Raw genomic sequence first — 17,131 nt, 5'->3', positions numbered from 1 at the left:
CTCCTTGTTGCTTTAAATCAAATCCACTTTAGTATTTTAGTCTGGTCCCTGGCAAGCTCGGTTACGGGGAGGCAGCTCAGTTTAGTTGCCCTCAGTGCCGAGGTGGGCTTGGTTTTGTCGTCCGCAGGCTGGACTTTGTTCGTGCCACAAAGGGGCCGATGTCTCAAACTGCGTGGACACAACAGAGCCCCGATTGTCATGAAAATGGGCAAAGCCTTGCTGGAGCCCGGAGAATTCTGAAAGGGTGGCTGTGGGTGGGAGGGCGAGAGCTCGAGGAAGGGCTGCCCCCGCCCTGGGGCCACGCGGCTCTGCCCAGATTTGGGGTTTTCGTGGAAGTTTTTAGGGATCGGCTGTGGCAAGTGACGGTGCCTGCAGACAGTGTCCTGATAGACCGTCGCTGTCCCGGTCTGGCAGTGCCTGAACCATTTCAGCGCTGCCACACGACCCCGGTTAGGCTCTGCGTTTCTGGGAAAGTCACGTCTTTTGCGAATTCCTTCTCTCTGGCATCGCGGTCTCATGACGCGCGCCCAGGGAGCACGGGGGAGAGGGGCAGCACCCAGCGGTGCCCGTCTGCTCCTGCCTGCAGGGTGGCTTCCCGCAGGCAGCCCGGGCCAAACACACACGCTCCCAGAAGCAAGTAGGGAAAATGTTCCTAAGAAGAAGCTCCCAAAGCACTCCTGCGTTTGTACAGGGTGCCTTTCAAAACGTTGCACAACCCTTATGCATATTTACCTGTTCTCCCGCCATGTTTATAACCCCTTGTCCTCTCCATGCTGTCTCCTGGCTGGTTTGTCTGGTACCACACAAGTTGCAGCAAAACTCAGTGGTTTTCCTGCCCTCGCTTGCAGACAAGCGACCGCGTTGGTAGCGGGATGAGCCAATGCTCAGCACACCCTGGAGATCTTCCTGTGCCCTCCTCTTGCTTCCCATGACCGTCCCTTATGGCCATAATGTCAGGACAATAAATCTGTTGCAGGCAGCCGTGTCACTTGTCCACTTTTTGGCAACAGTTTTGGCTTTTGCTGTTATGAACTGGTGTTATTCTGAAATTTTAGCTCTCTCTTACAAGAGCGCCAGCTTTTTCTGTTTGGGCGGGAATTGGCTGATTCAGGATGAAATAAGAACCAGCCACTTTATTTTTCCTTTTACCAGACTTGCTTTAAGGCTGTTTGGTTCAGACAACAGAATTAATCTTTCTTGTCTCTTTTCCTGCCCTCTACCCATTCCTAGTCTGGCCTCTCATTTTACAGAACAGTTCCAGATCTCTGCAATTATTTTCTGCCCTCAAGGATTTATTATGGACAAACTGTGACATGTGTATTTAATGTAAGTGAGTTTGAAGTAATTTGGAAGATTTGGGTTGTTTGGCCAATTATCCTTTTCCCAGCCAGGCTTTGTCTATACTTGCAGTTGTTTCTGAATTAGCAGGTTGGGGTTTTTTTGGTGTATCTCTGTTTTGAGTCCCAACAGCAGTTGTGTGAGCAACTTCACGTCAGCGTGTTATCCCGAGATTAAGTTGCTTTATTTCAGATCGCTGTGTCCACATCACACTGCGGTGTTACAAAATAAGCACTCTGCATTCTGGTCACACTTCTCCAAGGGGTGCCGGGAGCGAGCGGAGTGCTCGCATGGGATGAAGAATGCGGAGATTTGGGAGCCGGCACAATTGCAAACAGCTGTGTAAACAGCACAGCCAGGGGATGGCTTACCTTGGCCATGCGCTGCGAGGGCAGGGGAACAGCTCCTCACACAGCCCTGCTTTGGTAACCTCCAAAGGAAAAAAAGAGAGGTCAATCCGAAGAGCATGTCAAGGACCGACACAGCAACTTTACAGATTTACAGCATAAGCAAACCGGAGACCTGGCCCAGCGCGGGACGGGTTTGCGACAGCTTGCTCCCGCATTATGCACCTGCTCCTGCAGAAATGCTGGGTTAAAAACAGGATTAAGGAATAGTTGTAATGATAGAAGGGTTGGGGCTGGCTGGGACCTCTGCGGCCGTCTGGTCGGACCCCCCTGCCCCAGTGGGGTCTGCTGGAGCAGGGTGCCCAGGCTGCCAGGAGGACGCTGCCGAGCTCCGCTCTTGCGTGCACAGGGGGTTATTTGCATTGCTGGATGTCACCAGAAAGCAATAAAATTTCAGGCTTGGGATCGAGTGAAATATGACCTCCCCTGTTGCCTCTACACCTTGTTTATTTTAAGTCAGCCATTTCTCAGAGCATGGTTAAGCCCTGCGGTCCTCAGGATGAGGAACAGAAGCAGACTGTGGCTTTTGAACAGAGTCAGCATCAACATCTGGAGGACAGGTTGAATTGAGCATTGGCAGAAATGTCTTTGGCCATTCCCTTTAATGCCTTGGTGTGGGGAGCGTTGGTTTGGGCTTGGTCAAACCCAGCTGACAACTGGGACAGGTTATTGGGAATCCCACGTTTACAGCACAACATCCAACGCTGAGTTCACCCCAGGAGGCAGATGAAGGAGCAGAAGAGCTTGATGACATTCACTGCTGCAGAGAAACACGTGCCTGTACCTGACAGAGAGCTCACCCTTACAGGGGCTGCCTCGGTGGTGCCTGTTTTGAGGCGAGCAGCTAAATCAGTTATGGATTTATCGTTACGAGAGTTTGCACTGCCGCCAAGGTTAGAGGCAGAGATGATCTGCCTCGAGGAGGATGAGCAGCATGGACCTTTTTCTTATGTGAGAGAGAAATTGGGAAAATATGAAACACCCAATATATCATGTAGTGTCTTTCATTATAGTGCAGGGTTTCTTGTTGGGAGCTACAGCCAGTGTGATTTTAGCTCCATTCTAGCAAAAGTGCTGCTGAAACTATTTCCATTAGGAAAGTGAATGCCAGCTCGCTGACGAGCCGGCATAGGTCATACTGTTAAGTTCTGATCATTTGAGTGACCTTTGCCCTTGTCCATCACCAGCTGCGAGCGCACCAGTCCTACCCTGCTCGTCGTCTCCCCACACATACAACTGTCCTTGGGCCACCGCTTGGCTCAGGCGACCAGAACTGGGCTGCACAGGTCACTCATCCCCATCAACATTGGCCAAACTGCTCCTCCCGTGGGTCGTGCTCTCACGGGGACTCGGAGAGCCCCTGTCCCTGCTGACAGTAGGCGCACCTTCTTTTATTTCCTGATCTGGTGCTGTTTTTCAGGCAGTGGTTTGTTTTTTTCCCAATTTTACCATGCTACCATGGCGCTTCCAAAGCTGGTTGCGGAGTGTACCTGCAGGCAGAAGGCAGAAACCCCGCTTTCCCAGTGCGCTCAGCAGGTGTATTATCTTTCAGAGCCAGGTTTGTTTTCCATGTTGGTCTGGGTACTAATCTTCAGGTCAGCTTTTGTGAGGCTGATGACAAAACCACAAACTGATGCTGGAAACACTTTTCTAAACCAAGCCTATGCTAATAAGCAGCCTCGGAGGCTAGAAGATGGATCATGCAGCAGTTTCTTTAGCTTTGCTCCAGAATGCTGGTGTTGGGCATGGCCGAGGGGGACGCTGGAACAGGCTGTGCTTCTGCTTGTCTGGCAACAACCGCGTTCCTCTGAATGAAGACTGCAAAATACAGCGTGAGCTCGTGCCACATTGACCGTTCACCCTCTGGAAATCTCCATATTATCACAGACAAAGCATGTGTGTCCCTCTGGTGAGGAACCCAGTGGCCGGCGACCCGTCCCCGCAGGCTGGTTTGTGCAGACCCCCGTGAGGAGGGCTCTGGTCCCCCGCCCTGTGGCTACCGCCCCAGCAGCACGTGAGCTCCCGGTCCAGCTGACACTGGGCGTCCCAGTCCACGTTCGTGGCGTCGGCCGTGCCGTGGGAGCGCTCTGCCGTGCGTGGGCGCGGGAGGCGCGTGGGCGCACGCTGCCTTCCCTTGCCGGCGTTGATGCGTGGGGTGCTGCGGCCTTCGCGTAGTCGTACAGCACGGCTCGCCCGTCCCCAGTCTGTGTTTCGGTGACGATTAAAGCGGAGGTTTTGGCTGACGGGTGTCATCAGTTTGAGGAAATAATTTTCACGCTAGAAATTCTTGGTTTTCTCTCGCCGTGTGCGTTATAACGCCTCAGCGGGCGGGTCTCCCGCCCGTGCCGGGGAGCCAGCGGAGGCACTAGGCGAAGTCGCGGCCGGGCTGGGGACCCCCGGGGTGCCTCTTCCCGCCGCTCCCCCCTCCCCCCGCCCCGGGGGCGCGGTGCTCGGGGCCGGGGCGGTGCGGGGCGGCGGTGCGGGGCGGCTCCCCGCGGCTCCCCGCGGCCCGGCGGAGGCGGCGCTGACACCAGGGCTCGTTAGCATAGGGCCGGCCCGCGGGCGGCGGCGATGGCCCAGCCGGGCTGCCCGCCCGCCCGCGCCGCTGGCCGCGCTCCCCGCCGCGCCGCCGCCATGAGGCGGCCCTAGGAGCGCCGGGCCGCGCCGGGCCGCGCCGCGCCGGGCCGGGCCGGGCCGGGCCGGGGGGATGAAGCGGGACTCGACCTGCATGGAAGGTGAGCGGGGCCGCGGGGCCTTTGTTCGGGCGGGGACGCCGCCCCCCGCGGCCGCCGGGGCCGGGGCCGGGCCGGGGCCGGGGCCGGGCCGGGGCCGCCCCATCCCGGCGCCCGGGGGGAGCGGCGGTGGCGGTGCGGGGGCCGGGACCCGCACGCCGGGGCTGACACAGCCGAGAGCGGGCTTTTTTATTTTTATTTTCTCTGGATTTTTTTTTTTTTAAGGCGGCTCCGAGCTGCGGTGTGCTGGCCCGGCACCGCAGCCTTCAGCTGCCAACCGGCTGGTGCAGTTTAAAAAAAAAAAAAAAGAAAAAAAAGAAAAGGGTATTAGTTTGTTTTGTGGCTTAATTTGTTTATATTTTAAACTTTCTAATCCCTTTGACCATCTGGAGGAGCTTTTTTTAGTATTGTTAATTATCGATAGTATCGGGGTCATGTAGGCACTTGATAACGCAGCTCCATCTCTCCTGGGAGTAGCACTAGTTCGCAGATATTTTACAGCTTCCCCCCCTCCCCACGACTGAAGACAGTGGCAAAGCTCTCCTTCGGAATAAGGGTGAAATATTTAAGGACAGCACATGGCGTGTTTGGGTAACGCACGTTTTGAAAAGTCATTATTTTTAGTTGTGCCTAGGCCCTGCCTCCTCGTAGGCAGGGACTGCCGGGGTTTGTTGTGGTGGCTGTTTTAATTGTAGATTTTCTTAACTCTGAGTCATTCTCAGCCGTTGCACATCTAGACAGCTTAAGCAGATCCAAGAGAATTGTTTTTAGGCAGGCAAGTCAGTTTTTAACCTTACTGCTTTGTAACGTATCGATTTTAAAAAACGGAGTCTAAACCAGATTTTAATTCGGAGTGTATGGCCGTGCTGGAGCAGGGGGCCGTGCAACATGCTTTATTTTTCTTAAGTTGGATTAGAGAAAGTTGATGACCTGGCAAAGCACCGGTTAAACTGGGAGCCTGCAAACGACGTGACCGTGGGTAGCGCGATGGAGCCCCTCGTCCCTGTTCCAGCAGCTGCAAACTGCCATTTCAGCTAACGGGGGCACATTTTGGTGCCGTGGGCTTTTGTTCCAAACTCTTTGTGCAACAACTGGCTGGAGCGAAGGATCAGGCCCTGTCGCCCGTCCTCCCCGTGCCGCACAATGGAGCGGGGCGACCATCTCGCAGCGTCCCTCGGCCAGCTCCTGCCCGCGCTTGGCGCGGGGTCCTGCGGGACGTGGGTGCTCTGGGGCGCAGGGCTGGGTGTTGGGGTGAGGAGGAGAGGCAGGAACTGGGGCAGAGGGGCTCCCGGCCTCTCCGGGAGAAGTTGCATTTCGCAGATGAGTTTTTGATATGCAAATGGTGATGGGTCCCGGCCGCGGAAGGGAAGGATGATGGGTTTCATCAGCTGCACGCTCTTGATTTATACCTACGTGAAAAAAAAGCAACCGATGATTTCTGTTTTTTTAATGAGGGTTTTCTTTTGATTGAACTCGTCTGTGGCAGAAACAAAATCAGTCCAGAATAAGGCTGAGTTTTGGATTTAATTACTGGAAAGTGAGAGCAAAGAACTGGGATGCGCTGGCCATTTCTCTGTTGCAGTGTTTCTCCTCTTTTCAATACTCGGTTGGTGCATTTTAAAATGCGACCACGCTCTGTAAGTAGAACATATTTTTACAGTACAGAGAGTGAGGTTGCAGGCAGACTCTTTCTTTCGCTTTCTTTTTTTTTTTTTTTTAAGGACTTGAGGAGGCTTGTCCATTTAAATTAACCTCTATCCCAGCTGGGCACACAAATGTTTTTGTTTTAGTTCACAGAGGGTTAATTCTATTCAGGCTCTCACCATGGCTGGCCTGATCCAGGGCAGCACAATCTGCTCTTTGAGCCCGGCCTGGCCAGGCGGGACGCTGGTGCCTTCACCCGCGTCCAGCATGGGGCTGGGACCCCCATCTGCGGGGTCGATGGGGGAGCGGGAGCGGGACGCCCCGGCCCATTGTGTGCCCGGCGATGGGCTCGGCCGCCGAGGTCGCTGCTGTCCCAGGGAGGGGCCACCAAACAGAAAATTTAATCCCTGTGTTCATCGATTATAAGTTAAAGAAAAGGCCCTGAAGCAAACGCGCCTGGTTTTGGGGGTGGCCTTGCTTAGACAATGCAGCACTCCGCAGTGAGGGGGTATCACCCCGCTTCTCTGTACTGAATTTAACAAGGTGTTTTTCTTGAAACTAAAAATTGACTATGAAAAAAATCGATAGGAATGATACGGGGAGAAAGAAACCTTAAGACGTTTGTTTGTGTTTTAGGCATCATCAGAGGCGAGAGGCGAGTGAGATTTTGTTAGGATTTAAGTAACACATGTGTGAGATCTCCCCCTCCCGCTGCCCTCCCCTAACAGCTGGTATTTAGCAGCTTGAGATTTAAACCCAGCCACAGGGTACTGTGGGATGTGCATGATAGGATGAGTTAATCATGAAGCAAATAAATGATACGCAGTTGAAAAGATGTTAAATATATTAATGAATTGCAGTGCTGAGTATCATCTGGATCTTTCTTCAGCTGTAAAAGATTTTCTTAGCTGTAAATCACGTTCTGTTGGTTAAACGGGAAGTTTTGCAAACTGCAGCTTTCTGCGTCCTCCCTCTCGCTTTTCAGCAGGACCAAACCCCAGCGCCGTCTGCTCTGGGGGTTCGGGTGAGGGTCTGTGCCTTCACTTTTGGCCTCACTAGGAAGCAAAGTCTTTGTTTCTGCTTCATTATAAAGCACTGATGTTACAAGTCACGCAAGCTGGCTGCATGGACACTCGCTCTGGTTTCCAAGGTAGATCTCTCGCAGGAAGCTGTAGGTGCTGCATGGCGTTAAACAGCATCTGCCAGGGTGGGCGCGATCCTTCTCGCAGCCCTGGGGAACTGCCGAGGCGAAGCCAGCATCTGGTCCCCTCGAGGAATGCGGCCGCGCTGCCCGCCTGCTCTCCGAACACCGAAGGCGCTCCCCGATGGCCCGCTCAGGGTGGCTGCCCCCAGGAGCGATACAGGTGGGAGTGGTGGTGGGGGCTTGCTGAAGGCTGGCCGTGAGTCCCCATGCTTTATTTGCTGTGTATTTTATGTGCTCATCCATGTGCTTCAGTGCTTGCTGTACATGTCTGTGCCGTGTGCTTCGGTAGGATTTGGTGGTATTTCCTTTTGGAAGTTTGTAGGAATTTTCTTTTAAAAATTACCAAGACTACTCGTTCCGCTGAGGGAGAAAGCAAGTCTTTTTTAAAAAATAAGTGTATCGCTTTTACCGTTTGCCTTATAAAACATAGACAAGTAGTGATTTCTTCTCTTTCTCACACCGTCTTCTGTGACTCTTGTGTAACATCATAATATTCTTGGAAAATTTACATTGTATTAAAATGTGGTATGAAACCTACCATGACCTTTGAAAACAATACATCCTTTAATGTGGCTTTGGGGAGGGGTTAGCGAGGGAGTAGCCATAAAAATCTTCAGGGTTCAAGATGAGGTTGAGATTTTTGTGAGTGCTTTTGTCGTAGCAGCAACTGTTTGATTTAGTGGCCCCTGCTACAATGGGTAGTGAGAACAAAGCCAGAATATCCCGTGTATGAGTTCGTTAAATGTAAGACCCATCAGGAAAATTGAGGGGGGGATCTTCCTCAGCCCCCCCTTTCTGAAATAAAACATGTGCAAGGTATTTGAAAAAACTTATCAATTGCTTTGTTTCTTAACCTATGTTGTCTTGTATGGCTTTTGAAACCGGAGGAATCAGTGAGAGGAGAGGTAACAGAGCCAGGGAGGAGGGAGGGCTACTTGCTTTAAAATTATTACACTCACTGTGTGTTTTGATATTGTAGTGAAATTTCAAGGCTAAGGGAGTTAAATTTGCCTGTGATTTACTCTTTCTGTAAAGTTCACTGCGATTCTGCCCCGGCTGTCCCACCGTTCGCCTACACAAGGCGCTTGCATTAAGTAGGGTGAAAAATAGCAAAGGTCAGGAGCCGGCAAACCCATGGGCCGCAGGGGGAGCATCTTGGGCCTGGTCACGGTTCCTACAGGATTTTTTTTTTAAAACCTCTGAAACTCTAAGACTTTCTGTAGGTGATTATTTCTCATCTACCAGTTTTGTTTGAGTGGCAGTTTCCAGGGTATACAGGCACCTCTCTCGACTGGGGAGGTCTGTGCCTTTGTTTGTGGTGTGCGCCGCAGTTCCACGGTGAATTTTAATCTGGAAACGCACCCAATTAATGGTTTCTGCAGGGAGGCATGTGCAGTTATTGTGGCGATGGGGCCATTCACACCACCTCGCCGTCACCCTGCTAGCGGGGAGATGGAGTCGGCAAGGGAAGGATTCTGATTCCTCCTCGCTTTAATCATCCAGGCTTCCCATGTTTGCCAGGCGACGGCCCTATTCTTCCCACAACAAAAAAGCTGTGCCTGGAAATGAGCCCTCATTTACATCCTCGGCCATCGGCGTGCTCCGGTGAGGAGGGAGCCCCGTGGTCTGCCACGGGATGCTGCGGGCTGGGGCGCCGCGCCGTGATGCTGCAGCAATCCGCAGCATCCTCGTCTGCCTTTTGCCATGTGTGTAAGCCGGTAGTTTGGTGGCTCCCTAATTCCGCCCCAGCCTGCCCAGCCATGGCACGGCATGCCCGGCGGCCAGCGTGGCCGTTGCTGCTGACCCCAGGATCCCCCAGCACCCGCGATTTATGGCTCTGCTGGTGGGAGCAGGGGGAGGGCCCAGAGTTAAGCTGAGGCTGAGCTAAGCCCTGCAGATAGAGGACTCTTCTGTCCTAGGCTAATCCCCCGGCCCCCTCCCAGCGTTTATCAGATAGCTGAAGGTAGAGATTATGCAATTGGTGACTACAAAGTCATGTTTAGCTGCCTCCCTTCAGCGAGATGCTCCGATAGCCCCAGTCCTGATCTGTACCAGCATTCCTCTGCAGTATTCATTAAGCACATACCTGAGGTTGTCTGTCCTGTAAAACTGGGAATGTTTTAGTGTGGCGATGACACCATAAACGTTTCTTTAGTTAAAGTTTGCGTTTCCTTCATTCATCCCTTTATTTCAAGGCTTTTTAACAACTGCAGTGAAATTTGCAGAAAAGTGCAAATTTGCATGCCGTGCGTTAGCAAACCTTTTAACAATTAATACAGATTGGTTATGGTTTCTACTGCGTTTAAACTGGAGAAAGCTGCTTGTAAATAAGAGCAGCTGGTTTAGATTTTTACTTGGCTTCTGTAACTGAAAACTGGTTTCATTTCTGATCCTAATACATTCGGCTCATTTATTTCTACTGCATTTACACGTTCTCCAGAAGTAAGAAGCTACATGCTGGTTTGTCAGGTTGCTTAGGCTTTACTGAGATTGGAGAGGACTTCACTGTGACTTCTACCTCCGGCTGCTCCAAAATCCTCTAGATAAAAACACCTCTGTCTCGGAAAACTCCCTGGTGAAACCTAAGTGAGGAAAACCAGGCTCGGTGTTGTCGTGCTGAAGTGGGTTTGAACCATCTCATCTTCAGAAGCTGGTGCCACCCTAAGGTTGGGGTTTTTCAAGGTCTGTGTTGTTTCACTGGGTGACACATACGGGGACAACGGGGTGCGGGTAGCCCCCCCGGGCACGAAGCGGATTCGTGTAGCCGGGTGTCTGCCCAGCCTGAGCTTTCTCGTTCGCGCCCTGCGCGGGGCAGTGGGCGCAAGAGCTGCCGTGCCCCGCTCCATCCCCTGTGTAAGGCAGCGCTTCAGCCCCTGCCCGCTCCCGGTGCTGAGCCCGGCACCTTCTCCCCTTCCAGCTCTGGCTGTGCTGTCTTTTTTAGAGTAATTGCGTCAGATGGTTTCTCTGTTTTGAATTTGTGCTCTTCTTTTGCTTTGTCTTGCTCTTCAAGGTTTTTTTATTCTTTCTGTCCTTATTGTGGCCCCTTGTTTTTCTGACCTGGTCTGTCTGTGTCCCTTCTCTTACTGCCCTCTCCCCACCTCCTGCTATTCATCTCCTCAACCACTTTCCTTTACCCATCAAGACCCGTCACCTCCATCACCGTACGACCCTCTGCCACCCACACTGGAGCATCGCTCTAATTCCCTCGTCACGTGGACAAGTCGCCGTTGTGGCTGCTCAGGTGCTGCCTGGAAGGAGCCTTGGTCCCTGCTGAGGTGTCAGGGTGCCACGTGGGTCCTTCTCCTCTGCTCCTGCCACCTGGACGTACCTGAAGGAGCACTGGCCCTCGAGTGCCTTCGCTCCTCCGGTAAGGTCCAAAATGCCGCATGGTCTGGTCTGTCCCACCTTCACCTTCCCAAGGGAAAACCTTGACTTTGTGGTGTCTCCCCCAAGCACTGCCACATACTCCTGATTTCCCCGTTAATTTGTTTGTAGCTGTCATATGTATATGTCATATGTAGCTCCTGCAGCAGGGAAGTTTCTCCTCTGCATTTTGAACAGTTGGGCCGTAGAGGAATAACATCCTACACACCACAGCCTGCATCCGCAGGGCAGGTCCTGGAACGTATATGCACATCTCGGATCTCCTAAGCAGCCTGCCTTTAACTAAATATGATTAAATATACATATCACACAAATTCTGGAGGGAAAGGACTGAGTCACTGAAGTTAAACTGTGGGTACCCGAGGCTTGCATGGAGAACCACGTGCAGCATCCATCCCCAAGGAGCTATAGAGAACCATTGCCACTTCTGAGGTTCTGCTTTAGCTGTGGGTGTTTCTGCCCGTTGGAGATCGCACAGTTGTGTGTTCAAGACGAGAAATACCGGAAATAATCTGGTTTAACCAGCATCCACAGGAAACGTGCAACTGACTGAAAGACAGAAGTGTGGTTCCTCGAGTCCCATTGCTCCAAACCCAAGCGATGTCCTCTCTGTTCCTCAGTGCCTCTGCCTTGCTCAGCCAGGGTGACCAAGTCATCTGGGTAATGATTATTTGACATTTGGGAATGCAACACCATGAAATTTACTGCAGATTTGTGCATACCCCTGAACGTGCTTGAATAGTGCCCATCTTTGAAGTGCAGCTCTGTTTGCGACTATTGCAATATTAACTGGTTAAAACACTGGGGTGGGGGAAGGCAGATTGGCCTGGCATGCGAGGGGTTAAGATGTTTGGCTGTGCTAAACATCTGCTACAGGAAAAGCTTCTGGTGCAACTTGCTGGCATTATTTTAAGCATAGCTGACGATGTGAAGCAAGGTTTAGGCCTCCCTATGCAGATGCAAGGTGAGGAGGATCCGTCTGGGTTAGCTGCCTCGCTCTCTTCAGCCATCATTTACTTTTTCCTTTCTGTTTGTCATCGCTGTGTGCGGAGATTGCTGCCTGCTCACAGGTTCTCTCCGAGCTGTGTGCCGCCCCTGCTCTGTCTCAGAGGCAACGTTGGAGTCTTAAGATACTGAATTTAACGTGACAGCTGCTGTTGCTGGGAGTGCTGCAATTTGCATTCTTAGCCATCTGAAGGCCTTTCAGAGATTTGGAGAAGGAACAGTAAAATCACGTCATTGTGGCTTAACCGTACCGTCGTTTCTGTAACAAGGAACAACGTAACTCACTTGGGTTCTGGGCTGTGACTGCTGTGAGACTTTTGCTGGCGCTGCTGGAGCTGCAGGAGGAAGCGAGGAGGTGGCCGGATCCCTCTGCTTGCCCCCGGGAATACGTGACAGTATTTCACATTCGTCGGTGTCCACCCGGCATGATTTCTACATTTGCACACCCTGGGCTGTGCAGTTGATGCAGGGCACTTTAGTCCCTTTTCCCTCTCAGGGTTTCTGTTCCTTTCTGCTACTTACAGCACAAAGTTTGATGGAGGCTGCTGGGGAAAGCTGTGCTCTCATCCCTGCTCCAAGGGTCCTGTCCCGGCGCTGGGAGAGTGAAAGATGGAGCCTCCCCTTGCAGCAGTGCTGCTCTCCAGCACTGTGAGACGGATCCGCACGAGCCTGGCAGCCTCTTCATCAAACTGACCTCACAGAAGCTCAAGGGTTTTCCTACTGCGTGGCCGCAGCGGGTGCTGGCACCACTGGGCACCGAGAGGAGCATTCAGAGAAAAACCTGAGAATCGGGAATAAAAGAAAGTTCTGGGGCAGAGCAATATGCTTATGCCACGCTGATGAGGAAACATCATCCATCTGTTTGCTCTCATCTCTGTTCTTCATTAAGGGAATATATAAGGTGGTGCCAGGGAAGCCGCTTGGGGACTTGTTTGGCCCCTGGGTGATGGGTTTGACCTCCTGCCCGTGGAGGGAGGAGACCCTGTTTCATGGCAAAGGCAGGCACTGCAGCAATGTGGCCTTTACAGCTGTAATGTGTGCTCTTTGTGACCTAAATGTTGCTTCATCTCCCAAACTACTTTAATTTCCGACAAATTGTGAGACTAAGGGCATTTCTGTCAGGTTGTTTTTTAAACAAATGTTGGGTTAATTTTATTCATTCTTCTTGCCACTGTTGAGAATCTCGAGACTTAGTGTCCTGTCGATATGTTGCATTGAAATGACTCTATTGTTGGTTGAGGAACTGGATCTGTGGCAGCCCGCGAAGCTCCAGAGCTGGAGGCAAACCCCCCTGCACACCTTGCTGTGCTGACCCAGTAAAGGCGGTGAGGAGCCTGGTGCCTCCGGCCAGGCTGTGCTGGGCTGTCACGATTGACGTTTTTGGGTGAGCACCTGTGCCACGCTCTGCTTTGCAGACATCTGTCTGGGCAGGCCACGGGGTGCTGAGACTTTGCCAGTGCCCTCGGGAGAGTTTCCGATTGCTCGATGAAGCTCCTTTGTTGACCACAAAACCTTTCTTCCCTTCCAGATGAGCGGGTGGATCAGCGAACCTGCCTGATCTGCGGGGACAGAGCCACGGGGCTGCACTATGGGATCATTTCCTGCGAGGGCTGCAAGGGGTTCTTCAAAAGGAGCATCTGCAACAAGCGGGTTTACAGATGCAGTCGAGACAAGAACTGCGTCATGTCACGCAAACAGCGCAACAGATGCCAGTACTGCCGGCTGCTCAAATGCCTCCAGATGGGAATGAACCGAAAAGGTAAAGAAAACCAGGCTTTTTACAGGTGGAAGTACAGTTTGGGGCCAGTGTTAGCAGTGCATGCAACCCTTCCTCAGCTGCCATTTTGTGTATTGCAATTTTGCCTCTAAAATTCTTGACAAGTGAAACTTCAGCAAAATTATGCATTGATAAAAAATTCTTCCTGAACTACTTCATTACTGTATCGGAGGAAAAATCTGTAGCAGTTGAAAGCACGTATAAATATCTGGAGAACTGATCGCTGTGATCCCTTTTTCTGGGAAGGTAATAGTTTGTTACTGTCCTTTGTTGAGGGATCTGTCCTTGCATTTACCCTGTGCCAAGTGGTGAGTATTTCTATGCTTCAATATACTAATGTGGCAAAAATGAATGCATTTAAATAGGCTTTTAAAATCCCAAGAGACCTGAGTCAGACTTTGCCTGTTCACTGTCTGTGGGAGCTTAGGCCTGCAGTTGCTGCCCGGTGATAAGGTGTGAGGCTTTCTGCTTACCGCCATCTCTGGTTGATGCCGTGCGGCTCCCGGCAGCGGCGTGTGGAGCTGGCAAATGCCGAAGGTGGTTTTGCTGGGTACGAGGTCTCTGAGGAGGCAAGTGAGATCTGGGTTAGGGACAGCCACCCCTCCCCTTAGTCCCCACGTGTGCAGAGGTGATGAAATGCTACGGTATCATCTTCAGGACAGAAAATCTTAAGTAGCTGAGAAGTTAATATTAAAAAATAGACTGGGATTTATTTTGGTGTCATGTCTCTACTCTTCACTCTAATCTTTTGACTTTTAAATCTCTGGAAATGTTGTTCGCGATGTGCATAATGGTTAATTATTATGAACGGTTTAATGGCAACAGACAGGAGTCTGAGCAGAAGAAGGTGCTGCCGTAGCACGGGGGCTGCTTGGGCTCCCTCCTGGACGTGCAGGTGGGCCGGCAGGAGGGACCCCTTCCTGGCTGCCAAACAGGAGAGCCATCTCATGTTTTTTAAATGTAGCTATTGATGCCTTTAGTGTCATCGTTCATATGAAAGCCCCTTGTCAAAAGCACTAAAACGTCCATAAATTTACTGCAAATCCACCAGGATCTACCTTAGAAAATGTAGATCCTTAGAAAATGTAGGGCTCACATGGAAGGCTTATCTCCTGACTGCTTTGATTACAAATTATCTTTGGGTGTTCCATTTGATGGGGGAAGGCAGGCTAGTTCCCAGAGAGGTTTTAACTGAAGGGTATAGTTCTGGGTGAGCAGAAGCGCTGGCTGGGTTTGTTTATTTTGTCTGTAGTATGAGCTGCTCAGTGCTTGGCATCGGGATTTTATAAATCAGGGCAAGTTATTTACATTTTCTAAGCTCTCTCCTCCAGCTCTGTTTGGTCGGCCAAGCCCGGCACGGCAGCCAGCCCCTCGGAGGCCTGCGACCCGCTGCCCGCCCGGTGCCGGGCTGCCCGCCTGCTTCTCCTGATGCCCCAGCTTTTTCTGCCTCCCTCCTGCCTGCTGCCTGCCGGTGGGCCCCGGCAGCGCTGGCCTTGCCGGTGCAGGCAGCACGCGCTCCAGTGGCGGCAGGCAGCGGGCGCGGCTCACCCGCGGGGGCGGAGCGCCACCTGCCGGCCCGCTGCCTGCTCCCTGCCTGCCTGCTCCCTGCCTGCCTGCTCCCTGCCTGCCTGCTCCCTGCCTGCTGCCTGCCTGCTCCCTGCCTGCCCGCTCCCTGCCCGCTCCCTGCCTGCTGCCTGCCTGCTCCCTGCCTGCCTGCTCCCTGCCTGCTGCCTGCCTGCTCCCTGCCTGCCCGCTCCCTGCCTGCCGCCTGCCCGCTCCCTGCCTGCCCGCTCCCTGCCTGCCGCCTGCCTGCTCCCTGCCTGCCCGCTCCCTGCCTGCTGCCTGCCTGCTCCCTGCCTGCCTGCTCCCTGCCTGCCGGCTCCCTACCTGCTGCCTGCCTGCCTGCTGCCTGCCGGCTGCCTGCCTGCTGCCTGCCGGCTCCCTGCCTGCTGCCTGCCCGCTGCTGCCTGCCTGCTCCCTGCCTGCCCGCTCCCTGCCTGCTGCCTGCCCGCTGCTGCCTGCCCGCTCCCTGCCTGCTGCCCGCCCGCTGCCCGCGCGCTGCTGCCTGCTCCCTGCCTGCCCGCTCCCTGCCTGCTCCCTGCCTGCCTGCTCCCTGCCTGCCTGCCCCCTGCCTGCCCGCTGCTGCCTGCCCGCTGCTGCCTGCCTGCTCCCTGCCTGCTGCCCACCCGCTGCCCACCAGCTGCTGCCTGCCCGCTGCTGCGCGCCCGCTCACTGCCGCCCACTGCTGCCTGCCCGCTGCCTGCCTGCTGCTGCTCGCCCGCTGCTGCCTGCCTGCTCCCTGCCTGCCTGCTCCCTGCCCGCTCGCTGCCTGCCTGCTGCCTGCCCGCCCGCTGCTGCCCACCCGCTGCTGCCTGCCTGCTCCCTTCCTGCTGCCCGCCCGCTGCCTGCCTCCTCCCTGCCCCCTGCTGCCCGCCTGCTCACTGCCCGCTGCTGCCCGCCCACTGCTGCCTGCCAGCTCCCTGCCTGCTGCCCGCCCGCTGCTGCCTCCTCCCTGCCCCCTGCTGCCTCCTGCCTGCCCACTGCTACCTGCCCACTGCCTGCCCTCTGCTGCCTGCCCACTGCCACCTCCTCCCTGCCTGCTTGCTGCCTGCCCACTGCCTGCCCTCTGCTCCCTGCCCGCTGCCCGCTCACTGCCTGGCCCTTCTTCTTCCCTGAACAACCACATGAATTTCCCTCACAGCCGGCGTCTCAGTGGCGGACAAGGAAGTCAACAGGCAGCAACCGGCGATTCTGTTGTTTGGAGCTGCCTGCAGCGGGTCCGGCAGCACTTTCGGCAGGGACTGCTGCAGGTGTCAGGGGGGTTCAGCTACATATAAACAGCCAAGCAAACCCCCAAAACAAAAAATGCAGTTTGTGTGGAAGGAGGAGGGGGTTCAGGAGGACCCTGCCCCTTGCACATCTCACCCTGGGGGGTTCCTAGCATAAACCCTCCCATGGCTCTCTGTTACCTTCTCTTCTTTGAGAGGTATCGGCACGCCCACCTTACAAAACCACTGCTTAAACAGGTATGGGGCCCAGTTGTTACAGCCTTGTTCTTTTTCACGTATTTTAATTTTTTTTCCCTGACAGGTGCTAGGTTAAGGAGCATTTCTTCAGTATTTTCATGACGTGGTGCCCAAATTATTGCATAATTGCATTGCAAAGTTACTTCATAACTAGGTCTAAATATAGTTACTTTTTAATTCGGATAAGGCATAGAGCTTAACGTTTGAAGGAGAATCTTTGAGGAGACTTTGACTGCTGTGCAGCCCTGTACCAAGACAGCTCTTCTGGAGAGTGTGCGTGTGTGAGAACCACCCAGGCCTCCTGAAGCCTTTTTTGATGGACCACCAGCAAAAACATTACTGCATTTTGTTGCAGACCTTTGCTAGGTTATGCAACCAGCAAGGCTTCCAAAAACCCCATTTAAGTGAAGCCTCTCGAGAGACAGGGAAGTTCAAAATCCCAGCTGTAAGCAACAGGGAATGGTGCTGATCCACAAAGTCTGGGCTTTGCAGCAGAACTTCTGTTTGTCTCTGCTGATACTCAAGTCAAGTATCACAGCAGATACGAAGTGCTGCCGAGCACCTCCGGTGTGGGGTTTTCTTCCGTGTAGGCTAGGAAGAGTTGTAAGAGTTTA

General features: G+C 53.4%; 1 protein-coding gene across 4 annotated transcripts in view; it reads left to right on the top strand.

Moving 5' to 3' along the window:
* The window catches only part of NR6A1 (nuclear receptor subfamily 6 group A member 1), a 98,158-nt gene that overhangs the window by 61,570 nt on the left and 19,457 nt on the right, over window positions 1-17,131 (top strand). For 3 of the 4 annotated variants that reach the window (XM_075112514.1, XM_075112515.1, XM_075112513.1), the window contains one exon: window positions 13,243-13,473. In XM_075112514.1, coding sequence (XP_074968615.1) covers window positions 13,243-13,473 — 231 coding nt within the window. Of the gene's footprint in view, window positions 1-4,304; window positions 4,481-13,242; window positions 13,474-17,131 lie in introns of those variants that run through there. The other variant, XM_075112516.1, reaches the window with a different exon arrangement.

Source organism: Phalacrocorax aristotelis, chromosome 17 (genome assembly GCF_949628215.1).
Source record: "Phalacrocorax aristotelis chromosome 17, bGulAri2.1, whole genome shotgun sequence".
Classification (NCBI taxonomy): domain Eukaryota; kingdom Metazoa; phylum Chordata; class Aves; order Suliformes; family Phalacrocoracidae; genus Phalacrocorax; species Phalacrocorax aristotelis.
This window is presented reverse-complemented; position numbering and strand designations above follow the sequence as displayed.